Source organism: Daldinia childiae (genome assembly GCF_008694065.1).
Source record: "Daldinia childiae strain JS-1345 chromosome Unknown Scaffold3, whole genome shotgun sequence".
In the NCBI taxonomy this organism is placed as follows: domain Eukaryota; kingdom Fungi; phylum Ascomycota; class Sordariomycetes; order Xylariales; family Hypoxylaceae; genus Daldinia; species Daldinia childiae.
In genome coordinates, this window is record NW_022984644.1 from 622,813 (window position 1) to 641,363 (window position 18,551).

The 18,551-nt window shown below is 43.8% G+C and overlaps 5 protein-coding genes across 5 annotated transcripts; 1 reads left to right on the forward strand and 4 right to left on the reverse strand.

Moving 5' to 3' along the window:
- Positions 1-514: 514 nt before the first annotated feature.
- On the forward strand, positions 515-1,543 carry GL218_02915 (Cell wall protein PRY3; the record flags this gene model as incomplete). Its single annotated transcript, XM_033579455.1, has 3 exons — positions 515-1,050; positions 1,106-1,422; positions 1,476-1,543. 3 exons carry the CDS (start codon positions 515-517, stop codon positions 1,541-1,543), a joined length of 921 nt encoding a protein of 306 aa, XP_033437553.1.
- A 4,854-nt stretch (positions 1,544-6,397) lies between these two features.
- On the reverse strand, positions 6,398-7,600 carry GL218_02916 (uncharacterized protein; the record flags this gene model as incomplete). Its single annotated transcript, XM_033579456.1, has 1 exon — positions 6,398-7,600. One exon carries the CDS (start codon positions 7,598-7,600, stop codon positions 6,398-6,400), a length of 1,203 nt encoding a protein of 400 aa, XP_033437188.1.
- A 2,462-nt stretch (positions 7,601-10,062) lies between these two features.
- On the reverse strand, positions 10,063-10,704 carry GL218_02917 (putative bet v1-like protein; the record flags this gene model as incomplete). Its single annotated transcript, XM_033579457.1, has 4 exons — positions 10,063-10,136; positions 10,214-10,376; positions 10,426-10,559; positions 10,623-10,704. 4 exons carry the CDS (start codon positions 10,702-10,704, stop codon positions 10,063-10,065), a joined length of 453 nt encoding a protein of 150 aa, XP_033437554.1.
- A 649-nt stretch (positions 10,705-11,353) lies between these two features.
- On the reverse strand, positions 11,354-13,208 carry GL218_02918 (uncharacterized protein; the record flags this gene model as incomplete). The annotated part of the gene is made up of 2 exons (XM_033579458.1): positions 11,354-11,838; positions 12,956-13,208. The coding sequence occupies 2 exons, from the start codon at positions 13,206-13,208 to the stop codon at positions 11,354-11,356; spliced, it is 738 nt and encodes a 245-aa protein (XP_033437555.1).
- A 1,844-nt stretch (positions 13,209-15,052) lies between these two features.
- GL218_02919 (Glucan endo-1,3-beta-glucosidase A1) lies at positions 15,053-15,994 on the reverse strand (the record flags this gene model as incomplete). The annotated part of the gene is made up of 2 exons (XM_033579459.1): positions 15,053-15,136; positions 15,224-15,994. The coding sequence occupies 2 exons, from the start codon at positions 15,992-15,994 to the stop codon at positions 15,053-15,055; spliced, it is 855 nt and encodes a 284-aa protein (XP_033437556.1).
- Positions 15,995-18,551: the final 2,557 nt, after the last annotated feature.

Genomic DNA, 18,551 nt, shown 5'->3' on the forward strand with positions numbered 1-18,551 from the left:
GAAGCGTACATCCTTCATCCACACCTGCTATCTACCCAGCAAATTTTGCAAGGTATGTGATTAAAAAGTTCATTGTCTCCCTACGCCCTTATATTCCCAACATCAAGGATCTCCTAGTTGTTACAATTATTTCCCCCTCTGCTAGTGTGGTTGAGCTTTGTTCCTGTTTGAAGGCGAACATAGTTCCTCCCCCTTTTCTAATACAAAGCGTACCCTTTTAAATAAAGGAATCTCATCCAAATGAAGGACATCTAGACCTTGTATTGGAGAAGATGTCAACAAACGAAATATAAAATCAAAACCACACTTGCGTGGCTTGCTACGACTGTTCGTCGCTTCAAGTCTTTCCCCCTTATTATATCACTCATTGAAACTATAGTAGATCGAGCAAGTAGACTCTGATCATAACCACACTCATTTTTACCTTTCTATTCATATCTACGTATTTTTAGCGTTGTACAGTGCTCACCTCTTACAGTTATTCGTCTTTTACCAAGCTTTTACATCAAGCAAAATGAAGTCCTCAGTTTTAATCGCCGCTGGCGCAGCAACTCTGGCCATGAGCAGCCCTCTAGAGAAGGAGAAGCGAGCGATAGAAACCCAATGGGTCGTAGACTACTTGACAGTTACCGTTACCGGTACTGAGACAGCTAAGCCAACCTTCTTCTGGGGCGGCCCGAAGCAACGTCCCGCAGAGACAAACTCTCCTGTCCCTGTTGTAACTGAGACTCCCGAGGCACCAGCGCCTGCCCCTGCCCCGGAGACAACCGCGCCGTCCGTTGTGATTGTTACCGAAACCCAGGCTTATCCCACTTCAGAGTCCACCCCAGCACCAGTTGTACAGGATCCTGCTCCTGCACCGTCTCCTGAGCCGTCTTCCGCTGCTCCCCAGCCATCTCCCGAGCCTGCTGCTACCGATTTCGCTGGTGCGGCTGTTCAGCACCACAACTTCCACCGCTCTAACCACTCCTCCCCAGAACTTTCGTGGAGTGACAAGCTTGCTGGTTACGCTTACCAGACCTCACTTTCCTGCAAAATGGTGCACGATATGTATGTTTATCATGAACGTATATCTTTATCTTTTCGGTTACTGACATTCATCTAGGGACCAGGGTGACAAGGGTTATGGCCAAAACCTAGCCAACTGGGCACAGAGCGTGGATGCTTACAAGCTAGGTGATACCGGCGCTGTCAAGATGGCCGTCAGCGATATGTGGTACAATGGAGAGTTCAACAACTTCCTTCCCGCATATTACGGCGAGGATTCCCCCGACATGTCCTTCTTCGAGAGCTGGGGTCATATGTCCCAGCTTGTCTGGAAAGAATCGACTGAGGTTGGCTGCTCTTCTCACTACTGCGAGAAGGGAACCATGTACGATGATTTCGATGCCTGGTTCACAGTGTGCAACTACAGCCCTCCTGGTATGGATATTCCTATTTCCCAAGTTATGACTTCATGCTAATATATGACATAGGCAACGTTGGTGGTGCTTACGGCAGCAACGTCCTTAAGCCTCTCGGCAAGTCTACTGTGACTGCGTAAGCTGATTCCAAATTAGCATTACGCTTTAGGCGGTATCACTAGCAAAGGCAATACACATGCCACACAAACCTCCCTTCGATTCTTCAGTGTACAATTCAATACACAATTTTTACAAAACCAGCACTCGCAGCATGATTGTTGATGACATGGAAAACCGGCGTGAATGGGGGCACCAGGGAAAGGATGGTCCTGGATTTTTTTATAGCATTTCTTCGTTTCGTCGTTGGGCTTTGAGCCATTGCACTTTTATCTTTTTTTTTGGTCAGACTTGTCATTTCCCTAGAATATGACCTTGCATTGCTCCTGTGGAGTTGACGGCTTACACCCACAATGCATTCAATTAAGTCTGAACTATTTAACAACAAACTCGTCTTCACTTCTTGTACCTGTCACTTTTCTTATATCACGTTTCACTTTTTCGCATCAAGTCAAGAGGGCGAAGCTCAAGACCGAGCGCGTTGCCTAGGTTCTTAAGGTCGGAAACAATTACTTACAGACTCGCATGTTGCAGTCGGATCGATCCGGTTGTGGAATAAATCTAGACCGTACCGTTGTATGTATGTAGAACTCATTCAATGCTAACGACAACTTATGAACTACCTACAGAGTTCTCGTTTGCTAATAGTGACATGACGATTAATTCTATATGAACGTTAATCAGTATTATGTTGTCTACTTGATTACTGAAGATAGCTAGAAACTATTAGAAATGACCAGCATATTTTATTTTACCCACTGCCTTCAAAAAGAATTAAGAGAATTTAGACTTGGGGAGTAGAAGATCATTGCCGAGTTCATGTCACAATTTATAGGCAGGTAAATAAATGCCTACACATGATCTACCGTGCATCTACTAGGCTCACGAAATCCTAGTTCCATGATCATATCCCGGGGGTTAGCAATACGGGTTATGTCTTGGCACATTTATTGGCGGTTCTATACGAGCGAAGTCGTGCTAAGCTTCTGCCTGGCCTTCGTATTTCGTTGCCAAGCGCTTAATCGCCGATTGAAATGGCGATGCCAGCTGAGATATCCGAAGAACGTAGTATATAGCAAAGTAGCGGTGGAATAAACTATAAAAACCAGAATGTGTACCTTAGGTATAATTTATGGGATTTGGGCTGGTTGTTTTGACGTTGCAGAGATAGTCTTACAATACTACCTACCTACCAGATGTATCAAAGTCAATGGAATAGCTTTTGCTATCGCTTCGGCTACGAGGACATAGAAACGGAAGGCATCGAGCCCAGTCAGATAAGAGCGGCTAGGCCATTCGAATCCGTTTTATTGACTAATCTTTATTGATGCCAGCAAACTCTAGACTATTGACTCACTTTATTATACCTAATACATCTAGACTCTTATTCCTACAATGATCAGGGCTATAGACTATCTCTATAACTTGGAGGTTATCATGATAGTAATTAAGGGGTGAATTATTCCGTAGTTATACCCGAGTGCTGAGGCAGTATGGTTAATGATGTAAAACACAGGCTGCTGTAGTTACTAAACTCGCGCCGAAATGCAATGGCATGTTTAGTTAATATTTAGTTATGGGCGATGAATGTGTATTAGAAAGCCTATCGCATTAATGGAGTTGATTAAGATTTATTTCGAGGTATAACTAGTGTATTTCTACTTATCACTTTGGGCTCGTGGAAATAGTCACCGCTTACCCCTGAGAGGTAGTTACTCCAATATTTGATTCCCAACTTCTAGATCCACAGGCCCCTATAACTACTGTTTCCCATGAACTTTTTCTCGATAGGAGGTTACTTGCGAGGGTTACGGCATCCGATAAATCATTTAACAAAAGATGCCAGACCCTTATGACCTACTTTTGAAAATTCTTCGTATTCGTAATACACACAAAAGGTTGTCATTTGCTAGAGGTTATCATTACAAACACGCTCATTGTATACATGGTTAAAGCATGTTAACTATGGTGTTGGCGTTTTAGTTAACTTGAGAATGATCCGAAACTTCATCCAAGCCGCCTTTGCACGACGGGCATAATCAGCTGGTACGTCTAGTTCCTTTTCGCTAGTCGGGATAGATGATTCCATCGAAATGTAACCTTTGTACCTCGAGGCAAGAACGATATATTTTGCTAAGTCTTCCATCGAATAAATACCGCCTAAGGGATTCTCGAACAGGAAACCCTTGCCGTGTCGCGACCAGCTCATATATGGAGTTTCATGAGGGTTGTACCTTTAGGATATAGATAGTCAGCAATTTATTCCATGAAGGGTAGTAGTGAATAGGCTTAGAACGTGACCCTGGTGGCAATACTTCTTGATTTGACTAGGGTGCCTTAATTTAGGGATGTAGGTAGGTCGGGAAGAGGTGTGAGAAACACGCTGGTAGCACATACCAAGGGTGATCCTCGCTTATCGAACTAGTGAAGGGAACGGCACTGGAAACTTGGAGATGGAATATCCTGCTTGGCGGTACTACTTCCATCATACGAACGAGGCTATTCGTGCGCCTAATGCTCTCTTCCGATCCCTTGTAAGACAAGGCTGATGTATCGTCGCCCAGACCACCAGCTATATGGAAGGTACTCAGACAGAGACCGAAGTTGGGACTGTTGATCAGCTTTACAACTTCCCATGCTTTCCACCATTTGTTGATAATGGTGCTGTAGCACGTAAAAGAGTACGCAATGTTGATACCTAGACCCAATCCCCATTGAGAAATCAGTTTGAGGTCTTCGAGGATAAATTCTTCTGACAGCTCGTCTTGTGGGAGATGGTTAGCTGTGACTATAATTGTATTGGTGCCAAGTTTCATCGCAAGCAAGAGCTGAGTTTTGAGTATATCTTTCATGGCCTCGTGTCGTGCTCGATCACGTAATCCTTCGTAGCGTTGAAATGGCCCAAAGGCTACGATACGAAGGTCGAGGAGTCGGCATAGGTCCGCGATGCGCTCTGCTGCAGCGAATAAATCTTTTTCGGAGGGATAATCAACCTATGAACCCGTCTTTGCTTCTACTATCACCTCATCGAAGGATATTTCGACCCCCATGAAATTTTTTACGGCAGCCTTTTCGAGTTTTTCTCTTATGCTATACATAGTGGGAGCTCCGAGAGAGGTAGATACAATTGCCGGAAAGAGATATTCTGCTGGAGAGGAAGACATTGCTTCAAATAAGCCAGCAGGTGAGCTGTTGGGAGATACCTAATGGGAGGTGCTATGAATCATATCTATAGCTGCTTTTATCAGGGGCTTCTCTTTGGATAGATTTATGATACTGGGAATCTAAAAAGTACCATCACTCGAAATATGTCTCGACTGATGAAAGGGAAAACTTACGCGTCTATCCTTCCATGACAACCAATCGCGACCTTCTATTATTATTAGAGATATTGAGGAAAGAACAATGTGTACTGTATCATTCACAGGGTATGTAAGGTTGGTTTGAATATGTATGTAGATCTTGAAAACCTAATCTAGGCTACCTGGATAGTTGAGAACCTAAAAAGGGGCTTGGTCTCCCCTGAGCCTAAAATGATATTTTCCTGGAAACGACAAACCCAGGTGCTTACTGTACCTATACTCAGATACTGTATAGAAACAAGATCCTTTGTGATCTAATTCGTGCAAGAGTCACTTCGATGTTATTATCTAACAAAGTATGTTTGTACATTGTGCCTTTGAGTATAACTATACTAAATATGACAAAATGAATTAACTATCGATTTGATCAACTTTTTTGTCCATCCTCTTTCAGAAATGATCATCCTTCATCCTACACATAGTAGCGCTGCCCGTGCTAATGGCAGGGCCAATAATAATACCACCGACAACGCCAACGACAACACCAACGACAACGACAACACCAACGACAACGACAACACCAACGACAACGACAACGCCAACGACAACGACAACGCCAATGACAATGCTGAAGGCGAGATATTTTGGGTTAAAGCTTATCGCATATGGAACCTGACTCAAATACTCTTTGTACTGTGGTTCGTATGTGAGAATGTTGTTTACCTTTTTTACGATCACATTCGAGATTTGCTGTTGCTCGTAATTGCATTTATAATCATCTGCATTATAGAATTATTGGATTGGCTATCGTTCATATTTGGATTTACAATCAGAATGCCCGGTCTACTTATCAGTTACGTCCCAATACCCTTCTTTGATCCAGCTATACATATGTCAACGACCACAACGTTGGGCCTCTCTGCTCCTATATTGGTCTTAACCACCCCATACCGAGCCCTTCGCGCACGCACAGACGCCTTCTTTTGTTTGAAGGTAGTTGTATTTATGTATTTCTTTGGTCTAAGTAGTCGTATGAGGATACTACTTGTCCTCGCAAGACTGAGAAGATGGCGCCGTATACTTGAATACCTCGTTTGGTTCAATCGCTTCGTCTTTTTGGCTTGTGTATCGATTTTTAGTGGGATGATTATTGGCTTGCGTTTGGACTATTTTACAAAGTGGTGCCTATTTGCTCTCTTTGTTCTAGACGCCTATGCTTTGAGTGTTCAAATGACAATCGGGCGCGCAATGTGAGCGGGTGCAAGTAGTTAGGAATGAACGCTCTAGTAGTGGCAGATCCTAAAATTTACTACGTACAAAAATAATTCTAGGTAATGAGCGCCTCGGACTTGATATGATGAAAATTGGAAATAACTATGTCTTGTAACAAGATGAACTAAAGTTTATGTATAAATAGTACCACCCCTTATATAAGGAACTTGTGCAGAGATAGGGGGGGAATGTTAGAAAAAATATGAAACCTTTTTATAAGAGGTACCCAACATTTAACTAATCTTTTGTTAGGTAACTATGCCATTGTTCTTCGAAGATAAATTTACAAAAAGATAACACTTCTCATTTCCATACTTCTTGGGTGACATCTCGCACAAATTGCAACTTTTCCCACATTATTTCCATCGTCATACCCAAACCTCCGGCCAAGCTGCTACTACTGAACCCACACTGGGGGCTAACGGCAAGGCATTCCAACGCCTCATCTTTGCTAATCCCCTGTGCATTGGATATTATGGCAGCAGCAGCATAAATATTCTCTTTAACAATGTTTGGATCTTCTAGCTCTGATGTCTTCGTCGATATAAGGCCTAATACTACGTTTTTGCCTTTAGGTAGGAACCTTAAAGGCTCGAAGCCGCCCGCTCGCTCCACATCATCAAACTCCAGATAGTAGGTCTGATAGTCCGTTTCGTTGAAGAGCTTTTGCGCGATCTTCTCGTACGAACCTGAGACCCAATGTGTAGACCCAGACATGTTGCCTCGACACAGATGCATCCCTACGTGCAGATCTGCCGGCTTGTTCGCCAAGATCTGGTTATGAGTCCGAGTATACAAGTCAAGGAGCTCATCTGGATTGGTGCCATCTTTCTTGCACCCTTCAATAAATTGGGAGGAGCAGAAGTAGGTCAAATGTGGGTCGTCCACCTGGATATTACGGAGACCGGCGTCGTAGAGTGTACGAAGCTCAGCGGAGTAGCATTTGGCGAGGTCGTTAAAGTACTCTTGGTCGGAAGCATACCCTGATTCTTGAGTCCATGCGGTGCCAGGCTTAAGCTGAATGTGCTGATAGTTCGGGGCTGGAATAGTGAACTTGGCTTCATGCCATAGATGTTCAGGTAGATTGTCGCGAAGCATAAGCCATTCTGAAAGGTAAGGTGAATCTTTATATCCAATTTTACTTGTGCAAATAACTGCAGCCCGGGTCTTCGCTCCCATCTTTGCAAGACCAGTGGTTGTTGGAAAGTCAGTTCTGAATGCATCTGGGATGGGAAGATTTGGTTTGACTTCGAAGCCAGAGAGCTTTTCGAAAAAGCCGCCGTAGTAGATGTGGCGAGCGTATTCTCCATCTGTAATGGGTCGGACACCCTTCTTCAACTGTAGTTGAACTACCTCACGAATTGCTTGCGCCTCCGCATCTCTGACCGACTGTGGAATATCAAGTGAATACATTTGAGAGGGCGACGAGAGTCCTGATCGAGCCTCTAGCAGTGATTGGGGTCTTAGCAATGACCCTATATGGTCAGCTCTAAAAGGAGGCGCCATTTTAATGTATTTTATTAAGCTGTGTTCTTCCACGTTTTTGCCTGTAAAGTAGATATTGACCTTTTAATAGTATGAAGTGCTACGTGAGGGTATCTGTTTTTGGATACTGCAGTATTTCAAGAACCCATGAACCGAAAATGATAGCCAATGGCAAATGATATATAATACTCCGCATTATTCTATTAATCTACCCCGATGCTATAGAACCATTTCTCCTCACTTTCGTATTGAAAACCTGCTGGATTTAGCAAGGATTTAGTTTAAAGGAACCTGTAGAATCCACAAAATGCCAACGTTTAGGTGGGGGTTAGACAAGCCATGTCACCTTATGCCTACTGTTGTGAAGGATGATAAGAGAAATCATACCCAGTTGCTTATAATGTGTTTTCTTTAAGGCATCTAGGTAATTGACACCTTCCGGCACTTTTTAGGGCTTGAAGTAACTGTTTAACTACTTGTCATTACAACAGTATTTGAAATTTAGATTACTCATTCTAATTTATTGTTGAACATTCACTTTTTTACCGATCATCATATGTCAACCCCAAGACCTCAAATTCTACGGAATTTTATTGTTATGTGACTGAAACTATGCTTGACAGGCCTGTCATTATATTAATTACTTGAGACATGTTGTATAACAAGGTCTTTACTTGTGGCTACTGTTTATAATCTCCGTACTCATTCTTATCTACAAAGATTATAAAGTCTACTTAAGGATACTAGGCCTATGGTTTTCGGATATACCATACGTTGTCGTAAAATGGTTCCTCCATCCACTCTATCTGGAAATTATCAATGTCGAGAGCAGGGTTCTTAGAACGAAAGCCGGGAATAGGAACCTCTTCGTACTCTTTTAGCATCTCGTCAATACGGACAGAGTCGACGTCTCTGGCATGTACTCTACGGCGTGGAGGCTCGTTATCATATAGTTCCCGGGTTGGAGGCGACCAACACATAGCGGCAGGTCGGGCAATATCTGCGATAATCTCCCGGAGAGGATAATTGGGATGGTGGCCTAGGATGAGAGTATTTTCATCAATCATTGCGAAGCCACGGGCACCAAACCCGTCGATAATTCGGAACCCGTATGTGTCCCTAAGGACGCTTTTACATACAGTTGTGTAACCAGGGTCCTGAAGATAAACGGGTATATTATTCTCTTGGCTCGTACCATTCCTTTCATTCAAAGCCCTGGCTATAGTCAAAACTATTGCGTGCTCCCTCTGGCTTCGAACATCAAATGCTCTAACTGGGCTTACCAACTCTAGATCCCCAATTTGTCCGAAGCCAAATCCAATGATCTTATTGATGTTGGTAGGTAATATGTTTTGTAATGTTTTGAAAAGGGTTTTACACATGGGAGAGGACTCCCAACTTTCTATTTCACTCGTCATGTGCATTATAGCTTCATCCGAGGATAGGTTTGGCCCACGAAACGGCCTTGTTACAACTGTAAACGGCGTAAACCATTGTTCCCGTCCTTGCGAGATAGCGAAGTCAAGCGCCCTTTCACCATTGAAATCTATAGAGTGTCGTGTTATCTGACAGTTAGGTGGTGCTTCAACAAACCCCTGACCGGGCAGGGGGTTTAATTTCTTAAAGTACGAACCACCATGGCCTCTGTATTCAATGAACAGATCAGCTCGTTCTAGTTCTGCTTCTATTTTGTTGAAGTCTTCTTTTATGTATATGGGTCGCATGGTTTGCCCGGGAGTTTTGTATGTTGTCATTGTGAGCGATTTGTATTTCCAAAATAATTATAGGTGATAGTACTCTTTTCTTATTGTTTAATAGTCGTCTTAAATCTTCTAGATTGGTAATCTGATGATGCAAGCTTTCGAAGGATATGGAGGTAAGGGTAAGAAACTTATTATATCATTTTACCAATAAGAGCTTGATTTTCATTGTTGTAAAACTAAACTCTTGAATTTTATAGTTGATGAACATGGGTAAAGTCACGAACGAACATTGCATTAAGGGGTAGGTTGAGAAATCCTTTTTACAATAGGGAGCTCTCGAATTTTTACACAAAGCAATTGTGCAACGATATGATAACATACTAAACACAACATATGTGTATATTACTAGCTGTTTATATGAACCCTAGCAGGTGTCTAGTCTAGTTATTTGCTATGGTGACGGCGGTCCGAAGTATCGTTGCCCGAGCTGATTTAATCATCAACATAGTCATTTCAATATGTTGACCACGGCTGATAGTTTAACTTCAGCATTCACAAAGGAACGGATATAGGTGCGACTGATTTCAGATAAGTATTATGGATTATTCATCATGAGTTCTGATTGTCTCCTACTAGTACTAGTGTTTTATTGCGTATCATACCCTTTTCTGTCTGTCATGGCTACTTAATTATACATCGACACTCGCGAAGTGACTTTACTTTTTACCCTCCCCCTTAGAATCTCCCCAAAGGTAATCTACTGTTAGGCATATCGCCAGTCTATTTGCTTGCCGCTGCCTTAGCCAAGTCGGCTAGAGCATCACGACGCTTGAATTTAGCATCCTGAATAACACCTACCACAAAATTATCAGCTCATTCGCACCACGAGCTAGAGTAGAACTGTCTAGATGAATAGGAGTGTGATACTCACCTGCATCAGCATCGCTGGAGAAGTTTCCAGTCCATTCTACAAAGGTACTTCCCTCCAACTCGCCCGAAGTAACAGCGTAGCAGCGAATGGTAGAAAGAACGGAAGAGTAGGTAAGCTCAGGCTTGGCGGTGATGACACTATAAGTAATATAGTGATTGATAGTCTTTTAATACTGTCAGAAATTAGTCATGAGGTGAATGGAATGAACATACGCTGTGCTCCTCCTGCTTCACTTCGAGCTCGGTGCCATCTTTGAAGGTCCACTTCACAACATCGGTCTCATCACTAGTACCCTTAACATACTGGCTCGACTTGAGGGCGGACCAGAAGTTATTGAAATTCTGGACTAAGGGGAGGACTTTAATTAGATACCTAGTCGTGACTATCCGAAATTAGATATTGAACTTACGCTTGATATGATGCCAGACGTGACTGAGTGGCGCCTTGATGACGGCAGACTCGACAACGGACGTGGAGGTTGGGATCGACATGATAACTGTTAGACTTGTGATTTTGACTTATTGTTTCTGGTCAGAAGATGGTGAATTACAATTTGGCAGAAATAATTAGAAATTGGAAGATGAAATTTGTAAGATTGAATTTGGGGAAGCTATGATGATTTAATTACATTGATATGGAACTCCCCCAGAAAGCAGTGAAGCTTCAGCTTCGTTTGTACCTGCAGCAATAAACGGAGTCATAACGTCATTGAATGAGGGGCACCTGAAGATGCTGTGGGGCTCGTAGCATCCATAACTCTTGGAGAGTGAAGGATGTTTCGGGCATCTGCGTGCTTCTTACTTTCTCTTAGTTTCTCTTTACCTTGAGGGTTATACCTACCTGCCCGTACATGTAACTCTTTTATACTATTTCAGTTCCATAGAAGTGGCATCTCATACTTAGTTAACCTAGGGAGATGGGGAGGTAGGGAGGTACCTTATACCTTATACTTAATAATATTATATCTCTTAGATACATAATCTCAATACGTCGTAACACATTAAACAAAGCCAAGACCGCTTAGCTGAGGTGGTCAGCTAAAACAACCCACTAATCTCCAAAGCCATAGTGTACATCTTCAAATTCTAATCACCCATATTGTATCATAAATCTATAGGGATAATGGCAAATTCACGCTCTTCAGTCAATCTCGAGCAGCGCGCCAGGTTCATACATATCAACATACTCACAGCCATCATATAAATCCGCTAGGGATCCTCCATCAAACATTCGACCTCGGAACTCGAGCAAATTATGCGGGCCCAGCCGATTCTCCCACACACATTTCCCGTGTATATCTAACCATAAGATCTTGACGAGCCCTGCCCGTAAAGCTTGCTCGTCAACCAGGAAAAGCATTGTTTTTTCTTGACGCCCAGCCTCATATAAGCCCATCTTGAACTCTTCACCTGGGCCAGGACGGTCGAAGTCTTCTTCGTCTTCCTGCACTATATCATCCGTCTCGTAAGTATATCGTATAGTATCGGCTATTGCAGGGACCCGTAGTAAAACACGCGACCAGTCATCCGCGCAAGATGCGTAGAGAGTCTCATCGTCTAGAATCTGACTCCAATGTCCCAGTAAATGCTCCAGGTCTTCTTTACACCAGTCGGCGTATGTCTCTGCTAGTTCAGGGGAGTAGCATGTGCGCAGCCAGACAGGTGCATATCTCCCGAGATGAGTCCTCACAGACAGGTTTCTCTCGCCGATTGTTTGGTAAGGGAATAAGACGCGCTTTATCTGGGCGGTTGTAGGTAATATTTTATTTGAGTAGCTCAGCTCATGATATGGCTAGTATATGAGTGAGATAATCTAGCTAATACGTTCGTAAGATAGGTACGTACGTGGCGTTCATGGGCATCTAGTTTCAGCCATTCACATGCTAGAGTATTCCATTGCCGTTGATCTTCCTGGGTCGCCCTAGAGTAATCCCATTTCTCCTTTAAGATAACGTGTTAGCTGGTTTTTATATTCTTGTTGTCTAATCCGTGATATACACTGAATAGAATGCTTACGCAGACAAAAATATCGAACGGGAGCTTGCCATATTCAGCTTCCTCAAACAGCTTATCTGACTGCATCTCTAGGAATTTGCTACGGGGAATGGGGTTTAGGGGTTTCGGCAAAATAGCGCTGTAGTTTTATGAGAGGTAGGCATTCTAATAGCAAGCAGCACCTTGCTAACGATACCGACGATACCTGCAAGACAAAAAGAGGAGCAAATGGGATATAAGGATAATGTCGGATTTATTATCATTCATTTCCACGTTCCGTAATACGTCGACTACCTCTCATTAGTATATATGCATATATAACGCGGAATACAATACCACTTTATCAACTATAGCTCTATACCAGGATTATAATAATATTCTGCCGCCTATTTCGGGCTATCCCCGCCGTACCCCCTGAAATCCACGACGGGGCCCTTTAGTTATAATTCCTCCCTATTCCTCAGTGACAGGAATACGAACCCAGTTCTAGCGTAGATCTAGGAGGGACCATGCCTTAACAAGTAGAGTAACTAACAGTCCCTGAGCAGCATCGTTCTAGGTACTTTCCGGTTTGATTGAGAAAGGGCACTGCACGAAGGCACTGACGAAAGGAATACCCGCTTGAACACATTGGTTTACCTCCGCCGAGTACGGTGTGCTATTGCATTCGGCATCCGTATAGAGTGTAACTTATGTATTATCTTAGTGATAAAAAGAGGGACCCAGTAGACGGAAACTCATAACACACCTATGCACTCGGGATAGATATCGGTAGCTTTGTAGCTGAGGATGTCAGGGGTATTCCCGTGTCTATCGAGAGGTTGACAGCTCCCGCCGCTCCCGAATATAGGATCCGCCCAGACAAAGCTTTCTTCGCCGCAGTCGGGCCCCGAGAATATCTCGGCAACGGTGTTGTAAAAATCAGGATCGCCGGGTGAGCCCTCCGTAGCAGCGGCGACGCATATGGCGAAAGCCAGTCCTTGGATGACCTTGAGGTTCATGCTCGCAATATTATGTGGATAGTTTTATAGGGTTCCGGATAGATAGCGTTGAAATACGAGGATAGCGTCTGCTCCCCTCTTTATAACGCACAATGATTCCCGTAAGCTATCAATCTGATATCAACTAGATATATATACTATCCCTTTCGGTCCTTTGCTTGGGCATATGCTCTTACTACTCGGCACACGGCAAGATAAGCTTATTGCACCACCACGGGGGCAACAGGGATATTGATGGCCTCAACGTAGCGAATCCCCACAGGACTTAAGAAAAGGCTCACGAGACCGCCTCAGATAGGCAGGTTAGATAGGTAAAGTTATTGGCCAAGATGACTACCCTTTATCTACAGTGCGGCTCTATAAGTTGGATATAGAAACTTTACCCCATGACGACAGCCAGCTATCTCATCCATCAGCGGGAATTAGCCGGCATGATTAACCGCCACGACTATCCAATGTGAAGCAAGCAGACAAGGGTCGCCAGAAGTTGCTTAATGACGAAATTTCGGCACGGGTCTTTCATTATTACGAATGTGAATGGGTAGTAAATAAAAAAGGAGTGGTCCATTCTTGTTTGGGGCGCGAGATATATAAATAACGGGATAAGGTAGCATATTGGGGTCCATGTGCTTAGAGATTAAGCTTATACAGCTCACTATAGAAGATTACCTCACTTGATACGGAGTTACGTACAATAATTAGTTACTTTGATAGCTTAATATAAACTATGTGTTACTAGGTACCTAAAGTAGATAACTACCTCTAATCGATCTATAATATGCTAGGGGTTTCTGAGCAATGTTGTGGAGATATCAGATATTGAGTAAAATCAGCCAAATAGTACTAGGGATACAGAAAGAAGACATAAATTTGAGAGCTCTGAGTTGATTTAACTTACTGGTCTTGCTACATGTGTGCTTGATTTTAGTTATATTATCGGCATACTAACGAGCCTTTCTCGTACTTGGTCATGGACGAGTTTAACAGGATTATCGTAGTATTTAACAGTGAGTGCCTAACTTCAACACTGATACGTCTAAAGTACCTATGTATTTTAATAGACTTTTTAGAGATCTAGAATGCAGTATATAGAAGTCTACTCCCATGGATTAAGGGGGTATCTACAGGGGTATATCTACTATATAAGGACGTACAGCGCCCTCGTAAGAGAGTAGAAGCCAAGCGTTACTAGATCAATATACTATACTACTTGGAGTACCTATACTAGACACTCACTCTGTGTATGACATTAATCACTTGGGTATCAATCTCCTGATAGATTGCTATAGTTATTATGATTACTAGGTAAAAGCCAATTTATACGGCCTTTCACTTAATCTTCTACGACTATCTTCGAGCACTATCAATAAAAAATCACTACATGAAACCAAGCGGCATAAACTCCGTAGATAAACGTAGAAGAATAGCATGTATCGAATTAGATATATAATCGAGTTAAAGTGGAAGCCATTAATGCGTCATATTTCCCAGTAGTCATAGTTAACTCCAATATGACTCAAGGGATTGGTTGGGTTTAGGGGTTATTTAAGGTACGTAATAATATAGAAGCTAGCTTGTAACTGTTCTTGATTGGTAAAAATACCTACCTAGGCAGGTTGATAAGAAGGCATGTAAGTATATACAAATCCTCCGCAAGTATATACAAGAAGCGAATGTATGCATATGCAAAAAGTTCAAAAATATGTTCAGAAACGAAGGACGAAGAATGCAAGAATATTCCCACCCGACCCAAGCTCTCAACCCAAACTCCTTCAGCCCCTGGCCCCAGCCCCGTCCCCGTACCCTGTCACCGTTCCGTTTCGATATTGTTGATTTATAATTTATTAATTTGCGAGGTAATGCGCGACGTACGCAACCTCCATCATGCTGCCGTACCCGTCCAGGGTGGCACTGTTGGGCGCGCCGGGCTGTAGAACACACACACTTCGTTAGCAAATTGACAATCCCGAATATATTTCTAGGTAGAAACGAGAAGAAGAGCGGAAAAAACTCACCCAGTCACCGCCGACGGCGACGTTGAGAATGAAGAACATGGCCGAGTTGGCAAGCGAGTTCCAGACGCCCTGGTTGTTGATGCGAGAGCCGGAGATCTGGTGGAATTGCTGGCCGTCCATGTACCATGTGATTGTCTCGCCGGTCCAGCTGCTGGCGCGACGGTCCCAGACGATACGCCAGTTGTGCCAGCTCTGGTCGGGGATGGCGATGGTGCCGCCGATACCGTTGGACTCGTTGCATACGCCACCGGGGTACACGTCGCAGTGGACCGTGCCGTGGCCCGTTAGCTGCCCGTTGACCGTTTCCATAACGTCCAGCTCGCCGCATGTCGGCCACCCTACCCCATTATGGATCGAGTTACCCAGGAGCCAGAACGCGGGCCAGATGCCCTGCTTATTCGCGATATTGTTGTCGCCAAATCGTAGTTTCGCCTCGGCCATCGTCTGCGTGCCTGCTGGTGGGGTGAATGTGTACTTGGACTCGATACGTGCCGAAGTCCATTGGCCATTGCCGTCCTTGCGCGGCACGATCTGTACGGTGGCACCACCGCTAAGTTGGAGGTTCTGTGAGGATGTCGTGTAGCTCTGCCACTCATTGTTCACCTTGAGGCCCGTGATGATGTTCCAGTTGTTGCCATTGACTGTAGACCCTGCCGCACCATCGAAGGTCTCTGCCCAGACCAGTCTAAAGCCCCCATAACCGGGTGCACCCTCTGCCGATACGGTTGATGCCGCTAGGGCCAGCACGGAAGTAAGTACTTTCACGAACATATTGTTACTGAGGTAAGGATCGGCTTATATAAGTAAAGTAGATGTAATGACGTTGTAGGAATATGTACACTTGTAATAGAACTGAAATTGGTAATAAGGAGTGTAAGTCATAGACCAGCTGTATAGACTGCGGTATACTTAGGGTGAGGATCGTCCTACATCGCTAGATGAAGGTAGATCCCCTATTATATATACCTAATATATATAGAATGATTAATATCAAAATAATCGGGAGAGGGGTAAGGGTAGAAGCGAGTGGGAAGGAAACCGCACAAGCCGAGTCAAAGAATGAGAGGTCTAGCGCCAACCTGCGTGAAGAACTGAAGTTCTCATGAGCTTAGAAAGGGAAGGTGACCAGGATCTCGAGCGCCCATGGTATCATCACCAGAGCACAGATAGGATGTAGAGAACTATACACGCGTCTAGACCACAAGTATGAATCTAGAACGAATAATAGCGATGTGTAAGTAAGATTGCACTGACGAGGCCGGGATGGTACAACAGAACAGTCCGGGATCGGTCGAGTTACACGTTCGAGTTGCATTCTCGGACCCTAGGCCCTACTATGCGATCTTAAAAAAGCAGCAGAAACACTCGTCGGTAAGTAGTAGGCCACAAGTAGGTAAGTTTAAAGTTGAGGCGCGTGGCTTATTGGTAAGTCGACGTGACCCATGGAGTTTATGGGGGATGATTAAGGGGTATATGAGGATATAGGATTGGATAGTGTATATCAACTTTGCATGGGATACCTACACAAAAAGCTGTTCGGTAACGCGGACGGACGTGATTGGACGCCGGGATGTGTCAAATATAAACGACATTCCAATGAAGGTTAAAAAGTCCGACATGATGGCGGCGCAAGGCCCCAAATCGCAGATGGAGTACCAGATCGGTACTGGTTGCAGATCCCCAGACGGATGCCCCGCATGCTTAAAAGATGTCAAACATTTAGAGGCGGGAAACATTATTATATTCTCATCCCGGCCAAGACCAAGTCACTAAGTCATCAACTACCGGGTCAGCTTCGATGATATTAACAATATTAACGATATTATAAGAAATAGGGGAAGGAGAAAAGAGACAGATGACGATTCCAAGGTTATTTTGTTTGGTATAAACAAGATATAACCTTGACTAACACACCATTCGATGATTTTATTGACTTATCCTTACCGGAGAATCTTTGTGCTCCAAGCCCCCGTGGTTGAATGCACATGCGGTGCAATCTAGATTCTGTGTGGGCCGATTTTAACATGTCTTGGATCTCCAACGGAGCAGCTGATTGAATGATTGAATGATGCTTGAATTTGTACCTGCGCCGGACCGCGTGCTTAATTCAACAGGGATCCTTGAACTTCAGATGAAATATTTCCTACGAATAGGATGCGTAGGATGTGATTGGAGGATATGCGCAGAGCCTAAGGCGACGGAGACTTTTTTATTATTTTTATTTTTACCTTGGCTTGGGTAGGTATATTTTTATTTTAATCCGAAACGGGAAGCTCGTCGACGCCGAAGAAGCGCCGGCCAGGGACTTGATAAAATCTTGTAAACCACCTTAAGGAATTCCATGAGATTCTGGCGAAGGCCAAATTGAAGCTCCTCGGAAAATCTGCTGATTCGGGCCACGAATTCAACTCCAACTCTCCTTACTGCATTACTGTATGTTGGTCATACATACAGACATACATACAGGAGGTCAATATGCGGGTGATACCTGCATATGCTTGAGCCAGGTAACTAAACCACGTAACGTATCCAGGCTTATCAGCGGCTGCCGGTATTCGAATCCATCTTCAGTGAAATATTCTAGCTTGTGACGCGCCTGTCGCAGGGCTGCGCGGCGAGTAATCTCCGGTTCCGCGCGAAGCTTGTTCTTACGCGCCGTTCACCCCTATCTCCATTAGTAGTTCTATGGCTACCTAAGTTAGGCACTTTGGGAGCTTGGAAAGGGGTTCGTTAGTCTTTCTTTTAGCACCTTGGCTTCGTGAAATAAACTGGTCGTTTCGACAAAACATGGCGTTGTATATGCACTGCACATGCCCGGTGTTGATGCATGGAGTGAAGTAGGTGAATGATGGAACCATGCTTTGCATATGTCCCATATGAAGGGTCCTGATATGAGAAGTAACCATCGACGTCTTGCTAAAGCGACTAGAGCCAACATAAGTGTTAATGATACCTATTGACCTTCATTACATCGTAGTTCTCGTGATAGGTAGTATGGCTTAGGTTGCGATTAGGTTCTTCATGGTCCATGGTGTAACGATACATCTAACGTTGCTAGCGTTGGGCTCTACCGTAATCGGTACGATACATGTAGAGATAGTTTCGAGACTGACATTGCTTGTCAGGAACCTTTTTTTGACCGTCAATAGTAACGATACCTAGACCATGTGATGCTGGAACTACACTCCGGACAACCTTTCGACGGTACGTTTTGAATGAAATTCTTTTTGTGTATCGCTACTATACAACCAAGAGTGACCGAGGAGGAGATGCACCTAGGAAAAAAAAACATTAGCGAACTGTAATTTGAACTTGGTTGAAAGTTCCA